General features: G+C 44.4%; 1 protein-coding gene across 1 annotated transcript in view; it reads right to left on the bottom strand.

Moving 5' to 3' along the window:
* Window positions 1-322: 322 nt before the first annotated feature.
* The window catches only part of LOC144098150 (phospholipid-transporting ATPase ABCA3-like), a 31,553-nt gene continuing 16,154 nt past the window's right edge, over window positions 323-15,721 (bottom strand). Inside the window, exons 5-7 of the mRNA XM_077630678.1 lie at window positions 14,606-14,854; window positions 4,767-4,955; window positions 323-513 (exon numbers count right to left, since the gene is read on the bottom strand). Of these exons, the coding sequence (XP_077486804.1) occupies window positions 323-513; window positions 4,767-4,955; window positions 14,606-14,854 (629 nt within the window). The remainder of the gene's footprint in view (window positions 514-4,766; window positions 4,956-14,605; window positions 14,855-15,721) is intronic.

Here is a 15,721-nt window from a genome sequence, read left to right as displayed (position 1 = left end):
AAGGGGTGCCACGCTGAAGGCTCGAAGAACTGCACAGTGTAGCTCTCGCTACAAAAAATGCTCTCCTATTTTTAGCTGCCCCTGATCACTGTTCCTAATTTCAAGCCTTGCTCTTTCGTTGATAAATCGCCATAGAACAAAATAGCAAAACGGAACGACTCAGTGTACAGAAACCTGGATAAGCGTGGAAAAAAGCTCAATTGTAAGCTGTTTCTGCTTCTTTCAGGACCTGTTGGAAAAGCATAAACGTGTAAAAAAGAGCACTTCTGCTCGTCAATTACACAGACCGTGCCATATCGAAAGAGGACGCGAAGTGGCACCTCTACCACCTGGAAGGGAAGAGAAAGGGCTTGGAGATCCCAGGCCCGACGGGCAGGACGTTGTCCAGATACCAGACGATGATGACAATGCAGCAGTCGCAGAGGAAGCCGACAAATACAATCTCGGCCAGCGTGACGTTGTCGGGAGTCGCGGAGCGGTCGTAGAAGTTGCTCCAGTTCGCCCCTTGCTCGACTGCGGGAAGGGTTTATAGACGTCTCGTTAACGCCACGAATAGCTCGTATCGCCCTGATAAGCACAGTTCTCTGCAAATGACTTAGCACCACCGAAGCGCCTGCTTGAGAGGACTTTTCCCCAAATAATATTTTAGCTAGTTTTTATTCATGCGTATTGTCGCAAGGGAACAGCAGTTTACATTTGGTAGCGAGGTGCTGTAAGTGGTAAGTGAATACATCTACATAGGACAGGTAGTGACCGCAGAACGAAATCATGAGGGTGAAATAACTAGAATAATATGAATGGGGTAGAGCGCATTTGGGAGGTTACTCAGATAATGAATGGCAGTTTACCAATATCATTCAAGAGAAAAGCGTATAACTGCTGTATCTTAGCGATACTCACCTATTGGGCAGTAACGTGGAGGCTAATGAAAAGGGTTCAACTAGGATTAAGGACAGCGCAGGGAGCTATGTAAACAGATATGATAGGTGTACCATGAGAGAAAGGAAGAGAAGAGAGCGGGTCAGGAATAAAACGCGGGTTAATGTTCATCATAGTGGAAACCATTAGGCAGAAGTGGGCTTTGCAGGGCATGTAATGCGAAGGCAAGATAACCGATGGTCCTTAAGGATAACGGAGTCAATTGGAAGGAAGGGAATCGTATCGGGGGGTGGCATAACGTTAGGGAAGTCGTAGATATTGGAAATTAGCGAGAATATGGTTGCAACAGCTGGCACAGGATAGCGTTATTTGGAGATATGCGAGGACTTTGCCCAGCTGTGTGCGCAGTCTGGCTCATGATGATGCATTTGTATGCTTGTATATTTTGTCACGACGAGGTGTTATGTTCGAAGCTATATTTTCCGGCTTTTCATGCGGAATCGCTAGCCAAACTATCAAAGGCCTGCGAAAGCGTTGTCCATCACCCCATCCGTAACCGATGTAGGCGAAATTAAATGTATCCTGCAGTCTGCACGATATCTGCATAAAATAATTTTGAACGGAAACGCTCTCATTAGTTTAAAAAGTAGCGAGAACTCTTGACTACTGTGATAACAGGCACATTTAACTAGCTGGCACTCCTCAATCAACCAAAAGAATTAGGAAGCGGCTATTTTCAGAAAAGATTGTATCGCTTCGCCACTGTCGCTACGCAATTAATACTGCTCTAGATAACGCACTGCTTCGTCATTGCGGCTCAAGGAAGAGCTCAGTAAAAGACAATCAAAGCGAAGAGCCACACGCCCTGGCCAAGTCTTCAACTGATTTTCCGGGTTGCATAAGCACTGAGCCTCAGCTTTGTGTACATCTTCCTCTGCTTGGGATAAGTTAAATCTACGGAAACCCGATTTAACGAGATAGAGTTAAGTGCATTGTTCTGCGAAGAAACCGCCGTAATTGGCTTCGGCGTGCGTAGAAAAAAAGGGGGGGGTCGATGGGAGGGTCATGACGTCACATCTTCGCACGGGTAATTCAAATACCACAAAACACAGCACAACAGTGAGGGCTTAACACGATTCCTCACTTGTCTACAGGGTTGTAACGTCATAACACGGCCACTGCGCAGTGCCTCATATGGCCGAACAAAGGGGTTTTCTCTGGAAGCAAAAACGTTACAGCTGCAACGCGAACCGGTTCCTCTTCAGCGGTGAGCCGGGGGCACTGTCCTCCCACTCACTAATGTCTATTCGTTTGGCGATGGATTCAAACACTTTTCCTAACGTATTCCTGTAATACCTCATTAACCCGAGGGACTGTCGTCCGGCCTGCAGATTATGCCCACACCCTAAGGTAGATAGATATATACCAGCTGCTTAGGGCTTGCTCTAATAGGCCATCTACCGCTTTTCTGAAACTAGACGAACAGGAGGGATTGGAGCCAGTGCTGCACCCCTCACAGCGGTAGGTTCAACTCCAAATGGTGACCTGGGCCACGGATGTCAACAGGGTCCACCGCCTCCTAGCCACTTAACACGATCACGAGGGCCAACCTGTCTCCTGCAACCACCAATATCCCTACCCACACCCTCACTGGCTACCTTGAAAATGCTCAATCATTTTAATTTCCCCCACCACCACCTACAATACTGAGGAACATTCGTTCGGCTTGGTTAAAAGAATGGTTTGCGAGTTGTGGTAAATAAAAAAAAGCATATTATCCCGGTCGGCGGAGTGAAGTTAAAATCATTCTTACCGCTGAAGGAATCTCTTAGCACTGTTGCGTCACACTCTTCAGGGCAGAGCTTAAGTGTCTCTATAATTGCTGATACAGAGTTCTTCAGCATTTAGCCACTCTTCTTGTGGAGGTTATCATGCTCTTTAAACGGCCACAAGAGTAAAGAAATAACTCTTCTATGGCGTTATTGTTGTCTGTAATGTGCGGCGCCTCCGGCATTTTTAGATTGAAAATCCACCAAACTTTTTTTATGCACACATTTCAGGCCTCCTTCAGAGCCGTGAAACGATCTCATGGTATCAAGTCGCCCTAAGTTCCTTCAAATTTTCCCTAGTTTCTCTGTACGATACAGGACAGGAAGGCTAATCAAAGGCTGTATTTTGTCAGGCACTCGCTCAAACAATAGCAGACAGCTAGAGCACTGAATTTACGAGATGTAACGTGAGTTGAGCAGTATCCCGGGAATAGCTGTGGCAACTGGGACTTATCGCAGACAAAAATTTGCTTTCAATATGGTACACATTGATGACAAAGGTTTAGTAAGCAACTACAGCCTTTCTACTACGTCGTCCACTTAAACTTTCGCGCATTATTTGTAAACCAACGACAGGGAGCTGCAAATCAAGCGTTACAGATTTTTAAAAATCAGACACGGAGTGGAACGAGAAGCGCACTTCTGCAAATAAGTAAAGCTGCCAGTGAGCTACAAAGAGATAGCAATCAGTGTCCCGCACTAAACGGACAATATTTAATTATTTTTTAACCTATTGCGGCTTACGTGCATATTTATATTGGAAGCACAGAAATGGTCGCAATTATAAACTACTCCGTTCGGTATAACTTTTCTTGAGCACGCGTGTTCAGATATATGCGCCCCCAAAGTGCCCAACGACTTCGCGTAATTACGAATGAAGTGCAGTGGCAGCTGATCCGAAACTCCAGGTGTTGATTCTTCAGTTTGATTGTTGAAAGTAAGGGGTAACAGTTATAAGCTCCACCGGTCGCTCTGCGTCATTGGCGAGCGAAACGCTGGGTCACGCCGGGTCACGCCAGGAGGCGTTTCGTGCTGATCTTCATTGCCTTGCCTGCGTAATTACAGGGATCCAGGTGAAACTCCCAGTGTAAGTATTTCGGAATAGAATAGTGCGATAAGAGTTCTAAGAACTAATTGTTTAGAATTACGACTGGCACTTAGTTTCTACTAGAAACACGCGTGCTTAATGCTGTCACTTAAAAGCTCATTAAATCGATTTTTAAGTAATCAGGCGCCTGATGATCATAGTTATCTCACGTCCTCTTCAAGCGGCATCAAATATGTGCGCAGGTAAATTTCCCGTCTCTCTCATCTAAAATCTGTAAAGCTTAATTTTGTTCATGCTGCATACGTTTCTGCATATAAAGCTGCAAGCGAAATAGCATGTGAAAAGCAGAGCAGATTGGATAAGTAATATCCTACTAGCAGCAAAATAAAAACAATAAAGTAACCAATTGGTAGTATTCAAACTAAAATAAAAATATTGGCGGTGGTTTAGCTCTGGTTAAATCTGGAGTGACGTGATAGCTACAGCTGGCAGAGTGGAACTTGCTCAGTTGAATTGCTAAGTCACTATTTCGCCGCTCATTTCGCTGGGCGTTCCTTCATTTCCGTCCCATTTGACGCGGCGCATGCGCACAGCTGTTGCAGCTCGGTTTTTTGTCGGTGCGCCGCGCCGCCGGCAGCAGCAGCTCCTCCACAGTACGTGATCAACCACGTGGCTGGTCACGCGACCAACCGCATGAAGAACCACGTGAGCAGCCACGGTGCCGCGCCGCCGGCAGCTGCTCCGTACCACGGGACCAACCAAGCGACCAGCCACGTACCCATGGCCGCGCGACCAAGCTGAAGGCTCGAAATGCTATCGTAATGTAGCTACCTCTACAAAAGTTCTTGCAACGAGCTATATAGGGTTTAACATCGCGGAGGTTCGCTGTCAACGAGAATGCTGTGACAATTCAGCTGCTGGAGTTTAGTTCAGCGTTTCCTTAACACACTGCGGCCACAGGGCTAACGCTTCCGGGTGCATTCCGTGTCCCCGCTAAAGGCGGATCGTACCGAACTTCTCGAAGCGTTCCAAAACGCGGAAGCTCCAGTGGAGGCTCATTCCCGGGAAGATGGATGTCCAGAGCTTGTGCTGGCGCTGTATGTAGTAGTAGCCGAGGCCTCCCGCCTGCTCCAGCGTCAGGAAGGGCATGACGCAGCTGAAGGTCCAGTAGAGCATGGCGCCGGCGACCGCGTATTGTGCTGCGAAGGGCGTTGTGAAATGTGTGGCGACGCGCAGGAGTGCCGTGGGCTTCGTCGCAGCGAAAACGAGCCCGTCAAAAACGATACTCTTAGGCAGGCCAGCTGAGGTGTCATAAGGGTGCACTTTTTATTACTGAAAATGAACGGTATTCGAGAAGGTGTTTCATCAGAAAAGCAGCAGCACCTAACCACTCTGTGAGGCTAAAAAAACGTTGGACGCACATACAGCCGCCGATGCTTGCCTCCGAGTTTAACGCTGTCTCCGACAGTGTTAAGGAGCTCGTGTCGCAGAAAAGCCGGTGTCGTCGGCGGCGTTAGCCGCGAGCGAAAAATGGCGCATCTAAGTGGTCCCCTGAACCGCGCTGTAAGGAAAGGAAAAATGTACGGGTGTCCAACGAGAATTGTGAGACAGGCTTCATTTCTTTCCTTTAAAACTAATTTTCTTTTCATTTTCCTTCCCTAACGACCCGGTTCTGGTGTCCACCGAGATATGTGAGACGGGCATCCTTTCCTTAAATTGTCCAACGGGTCACGCGTTGCGCCGAACGGGCGATGGCGTTCCGTGCACTCCTTGGCGACGCTGCAACACACTGTCGCCTCTATCTCTGAAAGACGATGCTTAAGCGTCCTCCATATTTTTGGTTTGATTTTAGACTGGAAAGATGACTTCTCTTATAGTGGCTTTAGGGACGGATTCAAGATGATCTGAATTTACAGCCCAATGCATTGTATGGAAAGCGGCGCTTCTTTAAATGACAACGAGATTATATAAGCCAAATGCAACCAAAAACATGAGGCATTGTCGCAGCTTCCGGCCGCTGCCAAAATAAGCTGCGGTGACGTCAAGGCCGATTGACCGCAGATCTCAAAGCTTAGCCTACACTGCCATCCGCTTCCATAGTAGGTTCGCGAAGTTTTGTTCCGTGCTGAAGTCGCGAGTTTGAATCGAGTGCAGGAAAATATTGCTTGTAAAGAAAATTTTATATTTGCGGTAAATGTTGCTTTTGCGTCATTCTGTGCAAAACGTACGAGAGTTTGCGCTCGACCCAGTATGATCTTTTCGATAAAATTTGTTGCTTTTTACGGAAACGGCTAAAGTAGTTAGCATTAATACCTTGGCGAAAAAAATTTCCTGGTCATGCCACAGCCCTTCGAATTTCTCAAGTGAGGGCAAAAATTTGTCTCAGTAAATAATTTATAAGTTATCAAATATTTTACTGCTGGGCTTGAAAATTTTTAGAGATAATGAATATGCATTGTGGGTGTAATCGCACAGACAAAAACTTGCACCTCAGAGTTTTTGGTGTGCTTTGTGACTTTTTCCGAAAATAAACCGTTTTAGCAATGTTTCGTACTCTCTCGCGACATTTGCGAGCAACATCGCATGTTTAGACGCTTCAATATTTCATTAAATGGTTTAAAGTATGATACAACACAGTAAGTTTCAGAAAAAAAATATTAGACCTGAAAAAAGTGCTGTGCAGAGTTTTTGCGCATAAATTTTATAAGGAGGCATTCTTAGTAAAAATGAAAATTGTAGCTAGTTGCATGAAAATCTTGCACAGAGTTTATATTGGAGCGTGTTTTTTTTTTAACAGAGAAAAAAAATTTGACGTTCAGCGCTGCACCTCGAGCCATGGTTGCCCCGTACCGCCGCTGCATTGCAGAGCATGGTTGATTCGCCGCTTAAATTTTTGTCGGGTCTACACGACCAGTCGTATGGAAGAGAGCATCAAATGATTCGTGAGAACCACCTCTGCAGTGTTGTTTCTCCTGCCCCTACCCACCTTTCAGCCGGAACGGATGCAATTCGCTTTACTTTCAAATTTTGGATGGGAGTTCAATAAATGTATGATGGTAAATAAAGCTTGTCGTCATTATTAATATTACTTTTACTATGAAAGGCGCAGTAAACAGCTTATTCCATATACAGAATAAATGCATCTCGAGTTATCAGTGTAGTAAGCAGCGTAGTCAGGTGTTGAATTGCAATGTTGTCCAAGTAAATATCGGGCATGCAATGCTTTGAATAACATGAGTCGATGTGATACTTAAAAATATTTTATTCTAAGCGTTATGAGTGCACCATCTAATGTCATGTCGCGAGGAGCACAGCCTCATGCAATTCCAGCTTAATGTATGGTCTAAATTACGCGGATAGTAGGAGAATATCTTAAGTATGGTGGCTCACGTTCATGACGATTTTCAAAGGCCTCTGATTGGCTTGTTTTCATAGCTTCTTGTTGTCACTATAGTCACTGTCAATGTGAGGAAGTAGCTGATGTCTTACGTACAGAGCGCAGCCTACTAGGCAATGGCATGTGGCCTCATGCGCCTTTCTTCTGCCTTAGACAGGTTGGTGCGCATTACACTACAATTAGGAGTGACTACTCTTGTCTTCTTGTTCTGCCGTGCTCACAACGATGTATATGCATTGAATATGATGTGTACTATGTTTGTAAGCTTGTTTTTTGTGGCGTTGTAGAAACAAATCTCGGATCTCTCACAGATGAACTTCGAACCCAGGAACAACTCAAGCAATCATTGATAGGCCAAAATTAATTGACGGGAGACGTAACGGTTCTTCGAATACAGCAGACTATTCAGGAAAAGCTCCTAATTGACTTCGGCATCAAGTTCGCTGAATTGAAAAAGCGGTCCAACAAACAAATATAAGCACTCCAAGAGACAGTAACTGCGCTTCAGGCTAAAATGAATGATCGGAATGATAGAAGTAGGCGTTCACACCTAACTGTTTTTGGCGTAGAAGAATCTAGTAAAGAAAGTGACTCCTACATGAAACAAAAAATTTGTACTGATATCTTTATAAAACTGGGCGTCACGTGCATCTCTGTTGGTAAAATCCACAGGCTAGGAAAGTCAGGCGACCAGAGGCAAGTGATAGCAATTTTTCGCTATTATAGCAAAAAAGAACAAAATTAAAAAAAAACTGACGCAAAACTAAAGGTTCTGATATATCCGTCCAGAACGACTACTGTGAGAACCGACTTAGGATTCGCAAACTGCTCTGGGACTCAGCCAAACATGAAAATCATTAGGGGAGAAACCGACACTAATAAACAATAAACTACGAGTTGATGGGGTGTCCTACAAGTGTGGTGAAAAAAGAAGTTGCAGAGCCCGGTTGCCTGATCTTCAGACAAAACAAAATCAGTGACTTCCATCCCAACAGTGTTAAGGAACTAAAGTTGTTTATCATGAACGCCTGCAGTATTTTAAATAAAATTGAGCAGCTGGAATCAATAATTTTAGGTTATGATCCGCACGTTCTCGTTATCACCGACACTTGGCTGTGCGACGATATAGATGACGCTGACCTGTTTCCGCCTGCATACCGTATCTTTCGCCATGACAGACCCTCAAGAGGTGGCGGTGTAGCTGTTTCGGTTAGACAAAATATGAACATTTTTACGGTGCCGCAAATTAAAGACCACGAAAGCATTTCTTCGAAACATTTTTGTTAGGGTGTATCACTGATATTTGCTGTCTATCGGGCCCTTGATTCCCCTTATAAATTCCTGAATGATTTGGCCGACCACATGCATTCCTTTCGTCATGAGAGGATGCTTCTGGTGTGTGATTTCAACTCGCCAGAAATTGGAAATCGTATTTATCCTGATCCAAGGTTTGGTGTGCCATGTGGAAATTTGTGTGATATTATGCGCTTAGCCATAACATGCACCAAGTAGTAAAGGATCCCACACGTGCCAAGGGAACTCGTCAATCTGTTCGTTACCTCGGCTTTGCGGGTAGAACGCTTTATTAGTTTTCGGTCTTGGTTGAACGAGGAATTTCTGATAACAACACGGTCTATTTTTTCCGTCATTTTGGAGCCAACTTCCTGTTTGTCCCTTCCTAAGCGAATTTTTCTAAACGATTTCTCTAGAGCCCCCAATTTGAAAGCGTACTCCACTACCTAAACTTTCAGACTTACAGCGTTAATGGAACAAACAATGATTTGTGGAATAAATTCAAAGAGGAATGCAAGTACTGTATTGAAACATTCATCGCTAACAAAACCAAGAAAACTGTCAAAATAAATCATTTGACTACTACAGAAATTTTACATCTAACAAGAAAAATCAAGTGGTTAAAACGAGCCAGCGCCTGCTGTGGCATTATTGAGGATAAGCAATCTTATCTCTGTAATACTGTTAAGAAAGCCAAAGAACACCAATTCCAGCGTACTTTGCTGAATATTATCCGGACTGCACCAAATAAATTATTGGAATTATTTCTGCCAAAAGAAAAAGTTCTGACCAAATAAAGCATGACGGTACGCTTCTTGTTGACAAATCAAACATTGCTGTTGAATTTATTCGCCAATTTCATAGTGTATTTTCTGCCCACACATCATAGGAGCACCATGGTGGTGCAGTATGCACCGCCGTCCCGGACATTGTATCGCCTTCTGCTATGATTACTATGTTGTTGAACCTGAAGACGAAGACGTCACCTGGACGTGACAGAATACCCAGCTTCTTTTTACGTCGTTGTGCTGAAACCTTATCTCAGTTTTTGGTTGTGGTGTTTAATGCCTCCTTATTATCTAGTAGCCTTCCTTCCGGCTGGCGAACAGCATGCGTTGTGCCGGTGTTTAAAGGGGCCAAGACATGATTGCTTTTCGTATTGCAGTTTTGTGCTTCGGTAACTATTATAAGAGCTTATGATTCAGTTTCCAAAACTTGGCTGCGCTGGACGCGCTGTATATTCCAAAAAATGCGATCGAAATTGAGACCGGGAGACTCCTCCCACCAGCGGCGACCGCCATATTCAACGCTCTCGTGACGTCACTAGGGCATGCACGGAGCTACGCCGTCTGCTCTTGTTGCAGTAACGTGCGCAGCGAGTTCTCATTCTCCCCTGTACTTTCGAGGGCGATCGAAGTAGCAGTCGCCCCCTATATATGAGTGACTGGTGCCGCAAAAGCTATAAGAACAGTAACGCAATTTTTCTTCCACATAAGTAAGGCCCGGTCACACTATAGGCCGATGCGACGGCGATCAAGGTCAGTGGGCTGGTCGGTATGCAAATGCCGTCACTGAAACACTGGTCTGTCACGCTAGACCGACGGCGACGCAAGCACAATCAACGACCGCATCGTAGTAATGTTAACAGTCAGCGTATTGGGAACTAGAGGAGAGTGGAAGTTGGAATGACGTTCTTACTTACTGGACCTCATGCTAGCCACGGCGACACACGCTATGTGCGTGCACCAGCGAAGATAAGCTTTCATTCGTGCCTGCTCATGGAACCGATGGGCGAGACAAGCGACACGGGCAGAAAACACCGCACGACGGTGCCACCAGTCGCTCGCCGCCGTCGCCTGGGCTTGTGCGGCCGAGCGTAAGCTTCACGCCTGGTGAGGCGACGGTCAGAAAAACTGCACTTGAGTACCATATCCGTATCGAAAAAAGCGAAACTAGGGGCTACATATCATATCTTCCCACTTTCTTACTAAGCAGTGAGGAACTTTTGCTACATTCTTGAATTTCGTTCGACTGTGGACCACCGGTCCCTTTCGTGACGAGGCCTGAGTACGTAGGATTCCTGTGTGCAATTTCGGCGATTGCGGAGAGCGAGTTCGCAAGTTTTAGCGCCTGCAAATAGCTGTCAAGCGCAGTATTGGCAACAGTGCCCTCAAAGCGACGACTGCCTACATCGCAGAACGCGAGTACAATAAGGGGGAAGAGCCGATATGTGACCCGCTCTGTATAGCATGCGCAGATGGTAGTCGGCAGCAGCCGTCGGCGTCGACTGTTGACAACAAATCTGGTTGTTTCCATTAATTCAAGTAATGTGCGAACGTATTTCTAGCTGAGGCGATTTAAAATTGAATTTTGGTGACATAAGAGGAAGCAAATACAATTAGCGGGAAACACCGGCATCCTATGCGAAACGTTTCCCACGTAGGCGATATGGCATCATCGGTGCTTATTGCAGTGTGTAAATGAGGAAAAGTGCAATTTGGGAGCAAGTGTACGGAATATTTGGCATAAGGAGAACCCACCTTACGTTTTATGCCACGCAAACAAGCAGTACTCTTTGCGCACTGCCATGTAAACAACCTCAGCGCGGGGCTGCAGTTTTCGTAATCGTTGCACTCCTGAGACAATGCACGCGCACACCAAAATGCTAAATTCTGTACTATTATTTTGATGCACTCGTTTAGGCGGCGGCCACTATTCATCAGTGCGGGCAGTGAAAGCATTCGAGTCTCGTAGGGATTTGCAAGCGGCTTGGTTCCTGCAAAAGGGTTCTCGAAGGAAATGTACGTTGGACTTACAAACGCGTACATGCAGCAGAGAAGTCTGCACTCGGCACTTTCCTCTGCTCTTTTCGTGCCTCAAGGTGACTCTAGTTGCACCTTTTGATAATTTGACTTTAATTATAGAGCCGATTAATAGCGGACAAGAACTTGGTAGCTATAGCTACAAAACGCCGTGGCTCTCACGCCGCACATTAGCGAAGGCATGCACGGCACGTGCTACTTTTCCCATATGGGAGCACTTCGCTGCTCAAAAAAGACCACATTCATAACATACGAACAGCATGCTTCTAAGCGTAAATTATGAAGCAGGGGTCCGTCGCCTTCTGTTTTCTGAACAATCAGAAAACGGGCGCCACCAGGAAGTCCTCTTTCCCAAGGATCACTCAGCTCGCTTATTAAGTTGAAGGCTTCCCAAAAGAGAACACGAAAAACGCATTTTATTTCGCTAAGCTAAAAGAAAAAAACTTTTGGAGCAACCGCTATCAGTGGTGCGCATGCAAGCACCTCAACAGCTCGCAGCAGACGACGCGGGGCTTTTATGCCCTCGTGACGTCATCAATCAGAGGTTGCCAGACCAGAAAGAAGTTTGCAGAAGAAACAAAAAAATAGTTTAAAAATATTTACCGCACAGAATCTGCTAAAAATTGGGGAATAGTAATTTAAACTGTTGGGAGTGAATGGCGATAAGCAGGGTATGCGTGAAAATAGGCTGTCATGGCCCCTTTTGAGGAGACTCTGATGGTTTCTAATTATCGTCCAATTTCTATTACAGCTGCTGCAAGCTATTTGAACATATTATATCAAATGAAATAACCAAATTCCTAAACGCCAATACCACCCTGTCTTTTTTTCAGCATAAACTTAACTTAATTGACTTCTGCAATGCATAGCTTTGCAAGTGTTTTGAATAAGTCACACCAAATTGATGCTATATTTCTAGATTTTAGCGAAGCATTCCACCTCGTTTCACACCACAGTCTGATTCTCAAACTTGATTTTATTGGCCTTCCAAACTTTGTAATTAATTGGGTGTCTGCTTACTTCACTTACAGAACCCAGTTTGTTTTTATTGATGGTAACTTTTCAGACTACCTTACAGTATTTTCAGGAGTGCGACAGGGCAGCGTGCTTGGGCCATTGTTGTTTCTAATATATGGTAATGGTATTGTCAATGAAATAGCTGACCCTGTTCAAATTAGGCTCGTTGCAGACGACTGCGTCTTTCTTCATGAGATTAAAAGTCACAGTGATCAGTTACTACTGAACTTGACTCTTAGTAACATTCATGCGTCGTGCATTAAGTGTTACATGAAACTGAATAATCATTACAGTCTTCATGAAAATAACGAACAAGCGAGCCACATATTCCTTTGAGTACAGTTTTTCGTTGCAGCCTCTAATCGAAGTTAGCGAGTATGTATACCTTTGAGTCACAATAACTAATAAACTTAACTAGAACAAACATGTTTCAAACATATGTCACATATGTAAACTGTCTTTTCGGCGACATCAACTAAAGCAAACTCCACCTGATGCAAGGGTCTTAGCATATTTATCAATCATAAGACTTAAGCCCGAATATGCTTGCACCGTTTGGGACCCATACACAAAACGTAACATTAACGCACTCGAAAGCATCCAACGCAAAGTTGTTTGTTATATATTTTCAAAATATCGAGGACAGGATTGGCCAATGGACCTTATGGCAAAGCATGATATTCCAGCGCTCCAACTGCGGCGTAAGATTCAGAGACAAATTTCTGTTCTTACTAAGTGACAATAAGTGGCTAATGAGCCTTTTTTTCTACATGAAACCCCTTGATACCTCTGTGACGAGGCATCAGCATGAACAACAGAAAACTCCTTATAATTCTTGAAGTAATGCTTTTAAATAACTTTTTTCGCATAAAATTTAATAGAAGCGACTGCCACCTCACCTAACAAATATGATCAACTTGAATGACCTAATTAAATCTTGACGAACTTCTTACTGCTTTTGCCACTTTGAGCGGTATTTGCGGGTTTTTATAATTAAACATTGCCCCCTGTTTTCTCTTATGACTGAAGTATTCCATTTCAATATTTTGCCATGTTAGTTCGTTCTTGTTACCCTTGACGCATTCATTATTGTATTCTGTGTACAAATTTTGTTTCTCTTTCCCCTCCTTTCAGGCCCGCCTAAGGGCCTGCTGTACTCTGTAAATAATAAAATAAAGCCACCCTGCGACGACTATCAGAACACCGGTTTTGCGCTGCCTAGCGATAGCCCCAGGTAGCAGTGCTGATGACAGAATTTCATTTCCCTATGATTTAGCCGTCGCGACAGTAGTCATGGCGCCGTGGACCGCTTTTTATTTTCCAGCCTGCCAACGCAAAGCCTTCGTTGACGACACAGAGCCCCCTGGAGCACTCTGTTTGCTTGAGCGCGGCTTCCGTGCAGCTCTTGGCAACCGATAAAAGCACGTCGAGCTGTACAGTGGCGGTACAGAGCAACCATGGTTCGAGGTGCAGCGCTCAAATTCATTTTTTTCTCGCTTTAAAACAAGAAAGGCTCCGAAAAAATTCCCGAGTACAATTTCAATGCAACTAGCCATTAAATTGAGCTACAACTGATATTTCTGCTAGGAAGGCCTATGCACGAAAATTATAAGCAGAAACGCTGCACAGGACACTTTTTTTGAAGTTAACATTTTTTTCCCAAATATACGGTGCTGTATGAATCTTATACCTTTACTGCGATAGTAGATATAATAGAGAATCGGCGAAACATGTGATCTTGTTCGCCAATGTCGCGATAAAGAACAAAATGAAATTGCAAAAATGGAGTCTTTTGAGGAACATAATGATATAAAGAGAAAAAATTGCGCAAATAATTTTTTTGCTGCTCGAATAAAAACCTCAATGCGTACTAATTATCTCTGGAAACGTTTCAAGTAAAAAAGTAAAATATTTGATTTCCTGCTCGTTTTTTAAACAAACTTCTCACTCCACTAAGAAATTCGAAGGGCTCTCACGTAACCAAAAATTTTTTTCACCAAAGCTAATAATGGTAATTACTTTAGCCGCTTCAATAAAGAACCACAAATTTTATCGTGAAGATCGAAGGGGGTGGAGTGTAAACTCTGGTACGTTTGGCATGGAATCAGCCTTTTCGTTTCTTGCTATATGACCTTCATCTTTAGCTTTAAAATGGGAAGCCTTACATTTAAAAAAAGATAAGTTGTACAAAGTTCTCCTCAGTAAGACATTCAACATGAACCAGCTCTACTGTGCTAGACGCTGCCACGAGAAAAACAAGGCAACGGGAAAGCGATCGCTTCCGCGGCAATATGCTTGGGCTTTAAGTGGGAAGACTCACGGCTTCCGAAGAACATAGAGAGAAGTATGGCGTGCATCTGGCAGTTGCTGCAGAAGCACATAAGGATCCAGAACAGCAGCAGGGGGTCGCTGAACTGGATGAACGCGCGACCCTCTTCGTTCCTCTTGACGCACACGAAGAGCATCATGAGGGTGACGATGATTAGGTGCATAAAGAAGCCGCTCAGGTAGTGGCTCGCCCAGTAGATCCAGTCACCAAGGCCTGTCACCCGCAGCATCTCCTTCATGCCTGCGAAAGCAGAACGAACCGCAGAGCATGGATTTATGGTTGAAGCAATGCAGCTTGTTCCTATTGGAAGTGCTGTACGCTACGCTTAGTTGAGCGCTTATAACGCGGCTTTATTGTAGGGGAACTTCTGTACCTTCCCGACATTTACTAAAAACTGTTTCGAAGCCTGCACCAAAGAAAACATTAAGGTCTGCGGTGGGTGAAAACTGATGCGGTATTTTTGGAATGGCGACATCAAAAGGAGGGAATGCCAAGAGGCAGGAAGAATAAGCAAACAAGCAGGCAAACAAACACACAACGGCTAAATGGCGTATATGTATAAGTACTATGGCACATAACCTGAAGATATAACAGCGCTTTTTCGGGGATCATAAACACTGTCTATGAAGAGCTATGATCCCCTTTCTGGTCCCTGGAGAAGTACAGATTTAATTTTTCTGCTGCGATGTACATGCGAAAGGTGTATAGCTTTTCTTAGAAGTATGGATGAACTAGGCTTAATGAGAAATAATCACATTGCTTTTTTGAACCCTCGCTTTTACTTTGATTGTAGCCTTAAACTAACATTGATACCCGGCCACGGGGGCTCGTTTTGATGAAGGCTAAACACACACACACAAAAACGGCCACGCGCTGTGCGACGTAAGTGCACGTTAAAGATCCCCAGGTGGTCTAAAATCTTCAGGAGCACTCGATTACGGCAGCCCTCTCTCCTTTCACTCCCACCTTCCTCCATTTCCACATTGCCTGGTTTAGATGCCAACTAAAAAGTGAGGCAATTCCTGCACCTTTTATTTTGCGGATATCCTATCTTAACACATTAAACTATAAACACAAATAAGAGAATGGCTGATATCTAAATAAACT

This window comes from Amblyomma americanum, chromosome 7, assembly GCF_052857255.1.
Source record: "Amblyomma americanum isolate KBUSLIRL-KWMA chromosome 7, ASM5285725v1, whole genome shotgun sequence".
NCBI lineage: Eukaryota > Metazoa > Arthropoda > Arachnida > Ixodida > Ixodidae > Amblyomma > Amblyomma americanum.
The sequence above is the reverse complement of the archived record's forward strand: the minus strand, read 5'-3'. Positions and strand labels throughout refer to the sequence as shown.